The sequence below is a fragment of the Scyliorhinus torazame genome, chromosome 5 (assembly GCF_047496885.1).
Source record: "Scyliorhinus torazame isolate Kashiwa2021f chromosome 5, sScyTor2.1, whole genome shotgun sequence".
Lineage (NCBI taxonomy): Eukaryota > Metazoa > Chordata > Chondrichthyes > Carcharhiniformes > Scyliorhinidae > Scyliorhinus > Scyliorhinus torazame.
The window spans coordinates 81,415,827-81,430,317 of NC_092711.1; the positions used below are offsets into that span (position 1 = coordinate 81,415,827).

The 14,491-nt window shown below is 47.2% G+C and overlaps 1 protein-coding gene across 2 annotated transcripts in view; it reads left to right on the plus strand.

The window, feature by feature from the left end:
- LOC140418625 (uncharacterized) overlaps positions 1 to 14,491 on the plus strand; it is a 73,182-nt gene that overhangs the window by 20,274 nt on the left and 38,417 nt on the right. Inside the window, exons 1-2 of one of the 2 annotated variants that reach the window (XM_072502169.1) lie at positions 5,522 to 5,589; positions 9,131 to 10,245. In XM_072502169.1, coding sequence (XP_072358270.1) covers positions 9,247 to 10,116 — 870 coding nt within the window. In that variant the 5' untranslated portion in view covers positions 5,522 to 5,589; positions 9,131 to 9,246 and the 3' untranslated portion in view covers positions 10,117 to 10,245. Of the gene's footprint in view, positions 1 to 5,521; positions 5,590 to 9,130; positions 10,246 to 14,491 lie in introns of those variants that run through there. The other variant, XM_072502178.1, reaches the window with a different exon arrangement.

Sequence of the window (14,491 nt, forward strand, 5' to 3'; positions counted from 1 at the left end):
GTTGGCTATATTTGGGGTTGCACAAGAGCCGGGAGTGCAGGAGGCGAAAGAGGCCGATGTTTTGGCCTTTGCGTCCCTAGTAGCCCGGCGCAGAATATTGCTAATGTGGAAAGAAGCCAAGCCCCCGGGGGTGGCGACCTGGATAAATGATATGGCGGGGTTCATAAAGTTAGAGCGGATTAAGTTCGTCCTAAGGGGGTCGGCTCAAGGGTTTACTAGGCGGTGGCAACCGTTCGTCGAATATCTTGCGGAAAGATAGATGGGGGAGAACAAAGAAGGCAGCAGCAGCGGCCCAGGACTTGGGGGAGGGGGGGGAGGGATGGGGGGGGGGGTGTGGCCTGAGACAAGGCAGTTGCCAATTAGGGCTAGTTTTTATTTTTTTGTTATTTAATATTTATTTATTTGTTGTTGTTTTTGTTTAAATTAAAAAAGGTCATTTTTATCTGTATTGTTACAATGTTGTGTAAAGGATGCACAATGTACTGTGTTGGTTGACCAAAAATTTTCAATAAAATATTATTTAAAAAAAAAATCTATTCCACAATCCCCAGATTTCCAAAGCTTCTCCCAGCGAGACTACATATCGTTCGAAAGGTCAGACCATCAGCTAAAACGTCATCCACATTCCGAACACATGAACTGTTTCTCCCCCATTGAACAGGGTCTTTGAACAAAGAACAATACAGCACAGGAACAGGCCCATCAGCCCTCCAAGCCTGTACCAGTCATGATGCCAACCTTTGCCAAAACCCTCAGCACTTCCTTGTGCCGTATCCCTCTATACCCATCCTACCCATGTGTTTGTCAAGATGCCTTTTGAACGCCGTTAATGTATCTGCTTCCACAACCTCCCCTGGCAATGCATTCCAGGCACTCACCACCCTCTACGTAAAATAACCTACCTTGCACATCTCCACTAACTTTACCCCAGGGACCTTAAACCTATGCCCCTTGCTGACTGACCCCTCCACCCTGGGAAAGAGTGCCCGCCCATCCACTCTATCCATGCCCCTCATAACCTTGTCGACATCTATCAGGTCACCCCTCAACCTCCGTCTTTCTAAGGAAAACAGTCCGAGTCTATTCAGCCTCTCCACATCGCTAACACCCTCCAGACTAGGCAACATCCTGGTAAACCTCCTCTGCACCTTCTCCAAAGCCTCCACATCCTTCTGGTACTGTGGCGACCAGAATTATGGACAATATTCCAAATGTGGCCTTAACAAGGTTCTATACAACAGTAGCATGACGTGCCAGTTTTTATAGAGGGCAGCACGGTAGCGTTGTGGATAGCACAATTGCTTCACAGCTCCAGGGTCCCAGGTTCGATTCCCCACTGGGTCACTGTCTGTGCGGAGTCTGCACATCCTCCCCGTGTGTGCGTGAGTTTCCTCCGGGTGCTCCGGTTTCCTCCCACAGTCCAAAGATGTGCAGGTTAGGTGGATTGGCCATGATAAATTGCCCTCAGTGTCCAAAATTGCCCTTTGTGTTGGGTGGGGTTACTGGGTTATGGGGATAGGGTGCAGGTGTTGACCTTGGGTAAGGTGCTCTTTCCAAGAGCTGGTGCAGACTTGATGGGCCGAATGGCCTCCTTCTGCACTGTAAATTCTATGATAATCTATGATACTTGATGCCCCGTCCAATGAATCCAAGCATTCCGTATGCTTTCTTGAGTACCTTGTCCATTTGTGCTGCGAACCTCAAACATCTGTGCACATGCAACACACAGATCTCTCTGACTTTCTATATTCCCAGGAGTTTTGCCATTTACGGTATATTTCCCCTCACAATATAATAATATTCTCCTTAATGCTACTCCTCCACCACTTTTACATCCTTCTCTATCACTCCAGATGCATCCCTATCCTCCAACGTTCAGCTGCCAATCCGACCCTTCCTTTAAACATGTTTTTCTGTGATAGCCACAACATCGTAATTCCAAGTACCAATAAGTGCTCTAAGTTCATCTGCCTCCCCACTATACTTCTGGCGTGGAAACAAATACACTTCAAACCATTATGTTTGAGCAGACAGGATGATGTTGTTCTCTTATTTTTGTTCTCCAATTCCCCTTCAGTTATTACACCTTCTACGCTAGCGCTCTGTTTCCCAACCCCCTGCCATACTAGTTTAAATCCTCCCGAGTGACTCAAGCAAACTTCCCAGCCAGGATATTGGTGCCCCTCCAGTTGAGAGGCAACACGTCCTTTTTGTACATTTCGAGGATGACATCTACTCAGAGTCATGTGTTTCTCTTGTAGTCTTTCTGTGATTGGAGAAGGTGTTTCTCGACCCGCAGATCTTTGGCAGAGATCCCTCTCTGCCTCTTCATTGAGGCGTTGGAATTCAAATGTAATAATAATAATCTTTATTCTTGTCACACGTAGGCTTACATTATCACAGCAATGAAGTTACTGTGAAAATCCCCAAGTCGCCACCTGTTCGGGTGACTAATTCACCCAACGGGGAGAATGTGCAGAGTCTGCACAGACAGTGACCCAAGTGGCAATTGAACCCAGGACCCTGGGGCTCTGAAGCAACAGTGCTAACCACTGTGCTACCGTGCTGCCCTAATGATACAGTTTGAGGAGCACTTTGTCACGATAGTGACTGATTGGCAGCTATGAGACAGGAGCTGAGGAGCATAATGTGGGAACAATTGTTCTTGGGCAAATGCAGAACAGTAATGTGGTGGTTGGTTAAGGAGCACTTGCTGCGAGTGCTGAATAGTTTTGTCCCAGTGAGATGAGGAAGGAATGGTAAGGTGAAGGAGTCTTGGATGACAAGAGAAGTGGAGCTTCTAGTCAAGAGGAACAAGGAAGCTTACGTAAGGTTGAGGAAGCAAGGATCTAGCACAGCTTTAGAGGGTTACAAAGTAGCCAGGAAGCAACTCAAAAATGGACTGAGGCGAGCTAGAAGGGGGCATGAAAAAGCCCTGGCGGGAAGGATTAGGGAGAACCCCAAGGCGTTCTATACTTCTGTGAGAAGTGAGGATGATCAGAGTGAGAGTAGGGCCGATCAGGTCTAGTGGAGGGAACTTGTGCCTAGAGTCTGAGGAGATGGGGGAGGGCCTAAATGAATATATTGCTTTAGTATTCACGGGAGAGAGGGATCTTGTTGCTCATGAGAGCAGTGTGAACCAGGTTAATAGACTCGAACAGGTTGACACTAAGAAGGAGAATGTGCTGGAAATTTTGAAAAGCATCAGGATAGATAAGCCCCCTGGGCCTGACGGAATATACCCAAGGTTACTACGGGAAGTGAGGGAGGAGATTGCTGCACCATTGGCAATGATCTTTGCGATCTCGCACTCCACTGGATTGGTACCAGATGATTGGAGGGAGGCGAATGTTGTTCCCCTGTTCAAGAAAGGGAATAGGGAAATCCCTGGTAATTACAGACCCATCAGTCTTGCGTCTGTGGTGAGCAAATTATTGGAAAGGATTCTAAGAGATAGGATTTATGATTATTTAGAAAACCATCGTTTGATTAAAGATAGTCAGCATGGCTTTGATTGGTGTAGGTCATGCCTCACAAGCCTCATTGAATTCTTTGACGATGTCACGAGACACATTGATGAAGGTCAGGCAGTGGATGTGGTGTAAATGGATTTCAGTAAGACATTTGATAAGGTTCCCCATGGTAGGCTCATTCAGAAAGTTAGGGGGCATGGGATACAGGGAAATTTGGCTGTCTGGATACAGAATTGGTTGGCCAATAGAAGACAGCGAGTGGTAGTGGATGAAAAGTATTCCGCCTGGTGGCCGGTGACAAGTGGTGTCCTGCAGGAATCTGTTCTGGGACCTCTGCTCTTTGTGTTTTTTTATAAATGACTTGGATGAGGAAGTGGAAAGGTGGGCTAGTACGTTTGCCGATGACACAAAGGTTGGGGGAGTTGTAGATAGTGTTGAGCGACTGGGCTGAGAAGTGGCAGATGGAGTTCACCCTTGATAAATGTGAAGTGATTCATTTTGGAAGATCGAATTTGAATGCTGAATACAGAGTTCAAAGGCAGGATTCTTGGAAGTGTGGAGGAATAGAGGGATCTTGGGGTCCACGGACATAGATCCCTCAAAGATGCCACCCAGGTTGATAGGGTTGTTAAGAAGGCATATGCTGTGTTGGCTTTCATTAACAGGGGTATTGAGTTTCAGAGCCGTGAGATTTTGCTGCAGCTTTATAAAACCCTAGTTAGACCACACTTGGAATATTGTGTCCAGTTCTGGTCGCCTCATTATAGGAAGGATGTGGATGCTTTGGAGAGGATACAGAGGATATTTATCAGGATGTTGCCTGGACTAGAAGGCATGTCTTATGAAGAAACGTTGAGGGAGCTAGGGTTTTTCTCACTGGAGTGAAGAAGGAAGAGAGGTGATTTGATAGAGGTGTACAAGGTGATGAGAGGCATGGATAGAGTGGGTAGCCAAAGACTTTACCCCAGGGCGGAAATGTCATCAAGGGACATACTTTTAAGGTGATTGGAGGAAGATATCGGGGAGATGTCAGAGGTAGGTTCTTTACACAGAGAGTGGTGGGTGCGTGGAATGCACTGCCAGCAGAGGTGGTGGAGACAGAGTCATTGGGGACTTTTAAGCAACTCTTGGACAGCCATATGAACAGCAGTAAATTGAAGGGGTGTACGTTAGGTTGATCTTCGATTAGGATAAATGGTCGGCACAACATCGTGGGCCGAAGGGCCTGTACTGTGTTGTACTGTTCTATGTTCTAAACTCTTCCTAGTCATTACGGTCAATGCTTATTACATAAGTGGGGAGTGAACAGGAGTGGAGTAAATTCAGAGACAGGCAAGGCAGCACCCAGTTATTAGCCTTGACCATAACACCAGCTTTTTCAGCATTGTTTCTCCAGAGTTATGAAACCACTCGAAGGAAGGAAGCACAGGTTTGGGTGCAGCCTCAGTCACCAATAGTAATTATATATAAAGTCGAGGTCTTGAAATATGTGAAGGTATGATCAATAAGTTTGCAGATCAAAAATTGTTGGTGTGGTAACTAGCGAGGAGAAAAGCCTTAAATTACAGGATGATACAGATGGACTGGATATGGGCAGAACAGTGGCAAATGGAATTTAAGCAGGAAAAGTGGCAGCTCTTGTACAGAGTCAGTAGAGACATGGTATGCCGAGTGACATCTGGTCTGGATCATTCCATAAAACATTGAACATTCACTATCACGAGCAAGAGGGAAGAAGATAGAGGAATGACTGATTCTGGGATTGAACCCAACAAGAGTTGCATCTTCTGGGGAGGATAGAGGAAGGACCCATTGAGGAAGAAAACCTTAAATTCTGCATTCTTCCACAGGAGAGCAGCATTTAATCATTCTGAGAAATGGAGAATAGCAGAATACCCATTGACAATAATTTGTTTGATTATTTTTATCAACTGGTAACCAATTTACTGTTTGTGGTGTCAATGGTGCGGCTCTTATCCAACATTCCCTGCGGATGTGAATGTGCCCGATTCACTGCACAGGAACCCAGTGCGCAAACGCATTGCTGCGTGTATCGAGCATGCGCAATGTCACTTTGCTCGGAGGTCTGCGCATGTTGGAGCGGCTGTTTCCAGCGGTGAGGCAGAGGGAGGAATGGAGCTGGGAGTGGGGGTGGGGAGGGAGTGAAAGTTTAATAAACACCCCCCTGCTGGTCACAAGGCCGGCATAAGACCCTGCAAGTCCCGTGTTTGCAGTTGCGGAGCTTTTATCCGGTGTCAGTCCCAGTTCCAAGGCCGCCATCTTTGTTTAGCGGAGCTGAGGGGCCACCTTGATGACGTAACAGATGCGGTGCTTCGGGATCCCGGTGACACTCGCTGTGATTGTTGGACAATCAGCGAGTCAGCTTGAGCCTGTGGCCGCTCTAACCATCTGAAACCGTCACAGTGCCCGATTGATTGACGGCAGCTCCCGACCAATAGGAAGAGGAGGGGCGGGTCTAGCGGACTGAGAGAGGGCGGCTGGTCCTCCAAGTGAATAAAAGGCAGGACCCACTGTGATGAAAGCATGCGCAGTAGAAGGGCGCCTTCGTCAGAGCTGTTTTAACAGTATGGAGGAAAAGAGAGATCGCGGGGGTGGGCGGAAACGTTGCGAAAAACTGTTGTAAACCGCGGAAAAGAGTTTCCTGGACCCAGTTTGTACCGAGCGGAGCTGCAGCTCCTCATCAATGCCAACATTGAGGGCATTTAAAGGTTTATTGGATAAACATATGGATGATAATGGCATAGTGTAGGTTAGATGGCTTTTGTTTCGGTGCAACATCGTGGGCCGAAGGGCCTGTACTGCGCTGTATTGTTCTATGTTCTATGTTCTATCTTCGGCTCTGATTAATGGCCGCCATCTTTATTGGATGTGCATCAGGGCGCATGCGCGTTTGGCATCTTTGTCAGGGCGTTGTTTCAATGAGTGGGAGGAGCTTATTCCCCATTGTTCAGAATGGAGACAACCTGTCCATCAAACTGCATTAGAACATAGAACATTACAGCGCAGTACAGGCCCTTCGGCCCTCGATGTTGCGCTGACCTGTGAAACCACTCTAAAGCCCATCTACACTATTCCCTTATTGTCCATATGTCTATCCAATGACCATTTGAATGTCCTTAGTGTTGGCGAGTCCACTACTGTTGCATGCAGGGCATTCCACGCCCCTACCACTCTCTTGAGTAAAGAACCTACCTCTGACATCTGTCTTATATCTATCTCCCTTTAATTTAAAGGTATGTCCCCTCGTGCTAGACATCACCATCCGAGGAAAAAGGCTCTCACTGTCCACCCTATCCAATCCTCTGATCATCTTGTATGCCTCAATTAAGTCACCTCTTAACCTTCTCTCTAACGAAAACAGCCTCAGGTCCCTCAGCCTTTCCTCATAAGATCTTCCCTCCATACCAGGCAACATTCTGGTAAATCTCCTCTGCACCCTTTCCAATGCTTCCACTTCCTTCCTATAATGCGGCAACCAGAATTGCACGCAATACTCCAAATGCGGCCGCACCAGAGTGTTGTATAGCTGCAACATGACCTCATGGCTCCTAAACTCAATCCCTCTACCAATAAAAGCTAACACACCGTACGCCTTCTTAACAACCCTCTCAACCTGGGTGGCAACTTTCAGGAATCTATGTACATGGACACCAAGATCTCTCTGCTCATCCACACTGCCAAGAATCTTACCATTAGCCCAGTACTCTTCCTGTTATTCCTTTCAAAATGAATCACCTCACCCTTTTCTGCATTAAACTCCATTTGCCACCTCTCAGCCCAGCGCTGCAGCTTATCTATGTCGCTCTGTAACTTGTAACATCCTTCCGCACTGTCCACAACTCCACTGACTTTAGTGTCATCTGCAGATTTACTCACCCATCCTTCTACGTCCTCCTCCAGGTCATTTATAAAAATGACAAACAGCAGTGGCCCCAAAACAGATCCTTGTGGTACACCACTAGTAACTGGACTCCAGTCTGAACATTTCCCATCAACCACCACCCATTGTCTTCTTCCAGCTAGCCAATTTCTGATCCAAACTGCTAAATCACCCTGAATCCCATGCCTCCGTATTTTCTGCAGTAGCCTACTGTGGGGAACCTTATCAAACGCTTTACTGAAATCCATATATACCACATCAACTGCTTTACCCTCATCCACCTGTTTGGTCACCTTCTCAAAGAACTCTATAAGGTTTGTGAGGCACGACCTACCCTTCACAAAACCGTGTTGACTTTCTCTAATCAAATTATTCCATTCCAGATGATTATACATCCTTTCTCTTATAAACCTTTCCAAGATTTTTCCCACAACAGAAGTAAGGCTCACTGGTCTATAGTTACCGGGGTTATCTCTACTCCCCTTCTTGAACAAGGGGACAACATTTGCTATCCTCCAGTCTTCTGGCACTATTCCTGTAGACAAAGATGACTTAAAGATCAAAGCCAAAGGCTCAGCAATCTCCTCCCTAGCTTCCCAGAGAATCCTCGGATAAATCCCATCCGGCCCAGGGGACTTATCTATTTTCACACTTTCCAGAATTGCTAACACCACCTCCTTATGAACCTCAAGCCCTTCTAGTCTCGTAGCCTGAATCTCAGTATTCTCCTCTACAACATTGTCTTTTTCCTGTGTGAATACTGACAAAAAAATATTCATTTCGCACCTCTCCTATCTCCTCGGACTCCACGCACAACTTCCCACTACTGTCCTTGACTGGCCCTACTCTTACCCTAGTCATTCTTTTATTCCTGACATATCTATAGAAAGTCCCAATATCTTGTTGGTGGGGCAGAGTGGAGGCAGAGAGAGAAAGGAAAGGAAGCCAAGCCTGCTCTCCGGATTTCACTGTCTTGTCAGACATTATGTCCCATGTGTCCAAAGCTCTGGGGCTCTGTTCAGTGACATGAGTTCCTTTGCTGGAACTTTTCTGGTAAATCTCCTCTGCACCTTCTACAAGAACCTTCACATTCTTCCTGAAGAGTGGTCACCAAAGCTTTATAAAGATTCAGAGAATAGAATTAGAACCATAGAATTCCTACAGTGCAGAAGGAGGCCATTCGGCCCATCCCGTCTGCGCTGATTCTCTGAAAGGGCACTTTGCCGAGGCCCACACTCCAACCCTGTCCCTGTAACCCCATAGCCCCACCTAACCTGCACATACTGGACACTGAGGGGCAATTTATCAAGGCCAATCCACCTAACTTTCACTTCTTTGGACTGTTGGAGGGAATCTGAGCACCGGGTGGAAACCCACGCAGACACGGGGGGGAAAGTGCAAAGTCCTCACAGACAGTCATCAAGGTTGGAATTGAACCCGGGTCCCTGGTGCTGCGAGGTTGCAGTGCTAACCACTGTGCCACCAGAAGCATAGTTTTTGGTATCAATATTACTGTTTATGAAGCTCAACATCGAATTTGCTTTGCCAACTATCTCTTGATATGTCTTGTAAATATACAAAATCCCTCTTCACCTCTTTCTCTTCCCAAAGAGATCAGTCGGTTTTTACAACAATTGAGCAGTTTATATGGTCACTTTTTCCCCACAAATGACCACATTCATTCAGCTCAATTTCACAACCTGCCTTTGTGTTTATGTGGGTTCTCTCTCACTCCCTATTTTCTGTTTTGAATCAGTTTCACAGGGTGTTCGAAGGGGAGGCTTCAAAGTCCAAAAACCCAAACCAAGCATCAGATCAGGATCTGACAGAGTCCTCAATTTATCATATCCTGAATATCAGCGGATTTTGAACATGGAAGGAAAAAGCATCGTTCACAGTGGGGAGAAACCATACACGTGTTGTGTGTGTGGGCGAGGATTCAGTCAATCATCAGGTCTCACAAACCACAAATGCAGTCAAACTGAGGAGAAACCGTGGAAATGTGCGGACTGTGGGAAAGGATTCAGTTCCCCATCCAAGCTAGAAACTCATCGACGCAGTCACACTGGGGAGAGACCATTCACCTGCTCAAAGTGTGGGAAGGGATTCACACAGTCTTTCGACCTGCGGAAACACCAGCGAGTTCACACTGGGGAAAGACCATTCACCTGCTCAAAGTGTGGGAAGAGATTCACTCAGTCATCCACTTTGTCCACACACCAGCGAATTCACACTGGGGAGAGACCATTCACCTGTTCAGAGTGTGGGAAAGGATTCAGTAAGTCATCCCACCTGCTGAGACACCAGCGAGTTCACACTGGGGAGAGACCATTCACCTGCTCCAAGTGTGGGAAGGGATTCACTAAGTCATCTTCCCTGCTGAGTCACCAGCGAATTCACACTGGGGAGAGACCATTCACCTGCTCCAAATGTGGGAAGGGATTCACTGAGTCATCCACTCTGTCCACACACCAGCGAGTTCACACTGATGAGAGACCATTCCAATGTCCAGACTGCGGGAAGTGCTATAAAAGTTCTGGGGAACTGATGAGCCATCAACGTGTTCACACTGATGAGAAACCGTTCAGGTGCTCTCACTGCGGGACTGGGTTCAGGCAATCATCTAACCTCACTGTACATCAGCGGATTCACACTGGGGAGAGGCCATACACTTGCGCCAAGTGTGGGAAGGGATTCACCACTTCATCCAACCTGCTGACACACCAGCGAGGCCACAAATAACTACAGCGATTGTATTTTGCTGTTCCTCACATTCAGGACTGAACCATGTTCATTTGGGTCTCTTTCTTCTGATAACAAACTCCAGCCCATTTACAGGGGCCAATATTCTGGCTAAAAGTCAAATAAATTAGATTTGTGTTAAATACGCAGCGTGTGGATACTTTTTAATATCTCTGACACAAGTTAGTTCCTTTTGAAGTACTCTCGCTCTTCCCCTGTCCCTTCCATCCTCACCTCCAACAAGAAGTGTGAGGAGCTTGTGGAGCTTCTTTGTGACTGAGATTGAGTAAACCCATATCTTTCTCTAGTTTCTCTCCCATCTCCCCTCATGCCCTCTGAGAGCTCATCTTGTCCATGAGGTCCAGCTCCTGCTCCATCGAATCTATTCCCACTGAGCTACTGATCAGCCAACTACCGTGTCCACAGATATTGTCAACATTTCTCTCTCTTCAGGTACATTCCCTCTGTCCTTCAAATCTGCCATCATCACCCCCTCCACAATAAAACAAACCCTTGGCCCTGCCAGCCTTAAAAATTACTGCCCCGTCTTCAACCTCCCTGTCCTCTCCAAACTCTTTGAACATGTTGTCACCTCCCAACTCCTTGCTCATCTTTCCCAGAACTCCCATGCTTGAACCCCTTCAATCAGGTCTCTGCCCTGTCACAGTGAAATACAAGAGACAAACAGAATCTTACCCGGAGAGAAAGACAGACAATCCGGGAGCTTGGATCCGACACGGATATGTTCATAAGACCCAGAAGACAAGGGTAGCAGCACAGTCATTATCGAGAGACAACAATACCTGCTGGAGACAGACCGACAACTAAACAACACGAATCATAACACCAAGCTACCTAGACCCATATACCCAAAACAGCCAGACTTATTAACCAAAAACAGATGGAATTTCTGAGGGGATAACAGGTAGAACAAAGGAAGTTCTACCTGCTCCCTAAAATACCCAAACACATATTATTAATATTCTTTGTTATTGCCGCAAGTAGGCTTACATTAACACTGCAATGAAGTTACCGTGAAAAGCCCCTAGTCGCCACAATCCGGTGCCTGTTCGGGTACACAGAGGGAGAATTCAAAATGTCTAAATTACCTGACAAGCACATCTTTCGGGACTTGTGGGAGGAAACCGGAGCACCCGGAGGATACCCACGCAGACAAGGAGGGAACGTGTAGACACCGCACAGACCATGACCCAAACGGGAATTGAACTCGGAATCCTGGCGCTATGAAGCAACAGTGCTACCCACTGTGCTACCTTCGGAAATACCAGCAGACAGACACATCGGATCAGACTGAGAGAGAAAATCCTCCAGAATCAGAGAACTTACAATACAGAAGGAGGCTATTCCACCCATTGAGCCTGCATCGGCCCTTGGAAAAGCACCCTATTTAAGACCAAGCCTCCACCCTATCCCCGTAACCCAGTAACTCTGATGATATTGAGTTCTTCCTGGCCCCAGTCTAGTCTCAGTCAAAGGCTAAGTCGGATTGTAGGCATTGATTTATTTCAAATAGCTTGCAAGCTCCACTCACTCTGATAACAGGCAGGAGACAACATGTCTCTTGAAACCTCCAGAGCGAGTGAGACAAAGGAAGCACAGCATCTGGATTCACACACACATGGATTCAGCATCGAGTTTCACATACTCACGACCAAATAAGGTAACGGATTGGATTGGATTTGTTTATTGTCACGTGTACCGAGGTACAGTGAAAAGTATTTTTCTGCGAGCAGCTCAACAGATCATTAAGTACATGAGAAGAAAAGGGAATAAAAGAAAATGCATAATAGGGCAACATAAGCACTGGCATCGGATGAAGCATACAGGGTGTAGTGTTAATGAAGTCAGTCCATAAGAGGGTCATTTAGGAGTCTGGTGACAGTGGGGAAGAAGCTGTTTTTGAGTCTGTTCGTGCGTGTTCTCAGACTTCTGTATCTCCTGCCCGATGGAAGAAGTTGGAAGAGTGAGTAAGCCGGGTGGAGGGATCTTTGATTATACTGCCCCCTTTCCCCTGGCAGCGGGAGGTGGAGATGGAGTCAATGGATGGGAGGCAGATTCGTGTGATGGACTGGGCGGTGTTCACAACTCTCTGAAGTTTCTTGTGGTCCTGGGCCGAGCAGTTGCCATACCAGGCTGTGATGCAGCCGGATAGGATGCTTTCTATGGTGCATCTGTAAAAGTTGGTAAGAGTCAATGTGGACATGCCGAATTTCCTTAGTTTCCTGAGGAAGTATAGGCGCTGCTGTTGAAACTGCTAACCATCTCCACCTCGGCCCCGTTGATGCTGACAGGGGTGTGTACAGTACTTTGCTTCCTGAAGTCAATTACCAGCTCTTTAGTTTTGCTGGCATTGAGGGAGAGATTGTTGTCGCTACACCACTCCACTAGGTTCTCTATCTCCCTCCTGTATTCGGACTCATCGTTATTCGAGATCTGGCCCACTATGGTCGTATCGTCAGCAAACTTGTAGAAGGAGTTGGAACCAATTTTTGCCACGCAGTCGTGTGTGTACAGGGAGTAGAGTAGGGGGCTAAGTACGCAGCCTTGCGGGGCGCCGGTGTTGAGGACTATTGTGGAGGAGGTGTTGTTGTTCATTCTTACTGATTGTGGTCTGTTGGTCAGAAAACCGAGGATCCAGTTGCAGAGTGGGGAGCCAACTCCTAGGTTTTCGAGCTTCGATATGAGCTTGGCTGGGATTATGGTGTTGAAGATGGTGACAAATACAAGATTCTCATAGGTCTTTCTCTCACATTCCTTGACCTGGCCATATAAGCTGACCCTGGGCCCCTCTTACCCAGCATCCTCTGCACAAAGAACCGATCCTAATGGCTGCCCAGCCCCCTCTTCATGGTTTGCGAAATCCCAGTTACAGGCAATTACAGACTGCCCCCCATTTTCTCCAGCCTAAGCTAGAGATGTTTAAAAGTCCGCTAACCTAACTCCTTATTCTACTGTAATAAGATTTTACTCCAAATTTGGCCTACCTACCCATCTTGCCTTTCTGTTTATTTCCTCAACTCCACCTAACCTTTCTTTGGACACATAAGGGGCAATTTAGTGTGGTCAATCCACCCAACCTACACATCTTTGGAGAAAACTGGAGCACCCAGAGGGAACCCACACAGACACGGGGAGAATGTGCAAACTCCACACATTCACACCAGGCTGGAATTGAACCCAGGTCGCTGGTGCTGTGATGCAGCAGTGCTAACCAGTGTGCCACCATGCTACATCTGTGGCGAGTGAAACAGAATTAACAAAGAACAAAGAAAAGTACAGCACAGGAACAGGCCCTTCGGCCCTCCAAGCCCATGCCGCCCATGCTGCCCATCTAAACTAAAATCTTCTACCCTTCCTGGGTCAGTATCCCTCTATTCCCATCCTATTCATGTATTTGTCAAGATGCCCCTTTAATGTCACTATCGTTCCTGCTTCCACCACCTCCTCCGGCAGCGAGTTCCAGGCACCCACTATCCTCTGTGTAAAAAAACTTGCCTCGTACATCTCCTCTAAACCTTGCCCCTCGCACCTTAAACCTATGCCCCCTAGTAATTGACCCCTCTACCCTAGGGAAAAGCCTCTGATTATCCACTCTGTCTATGCCCCTCATAATTTTGTAGACCTCTTTCAGGTCGCCCCTCAACCTCCTTCGTTCCGATGAGAACAAACCGAGTTTATTCAACCGCTCCTCATAGCTAATGTCCTCCATACCAGGCAACATCCTGGTAAATCTCTTCTGCACCCTCTCTAAAGCCTCCACATCCTTCTGGTAGTGTGCGACCAGAATTGAACACTATACTCCACGTGTGGTCTAACTACGGTTCTATACAGCTGCAACAAGACTTGCCAATTCTTATACTCAATGCCCCGGCCAATGAAGGCAAGCATGCCGTATGCCTTCTTGACTACCTTCTCCACCTGTGTTGCCCCTTTCAGTGACCTGTGGACCTGTACACCTAGATCTCTCTGACTAACAATAACGTTTGTAAGTTCTGTAGAAGGGTCAATGGACTCTAAAAAAAGTCCATTGAAGTGGAAAGAAAATGTTTTATTCTGAAGTTTGAGTTAGTAAGAAGTTTTAGTGTGTGTGAAGCTCAATCTTCAATCACACAAAGCCCACAGTCTGATTTGCTGGAAGACCAGAGTCCACCCGATCCTCCAAGTTTTCCCATTGGTCAACACCTTTCAGGCAGGAAATGAGATCCTGGAACCCAGGCCCACGTGGCCAATGGGAAGAACTCCAAATGATGCAGAGCCTCAGCGAATGAGGGAGATCCGCGATCAACCCCGCCCCTCATTCCCTCCGATTGGTTGGAGGACCAGCCTCAACCATTCGGGCCTCCAACCTCGCCCC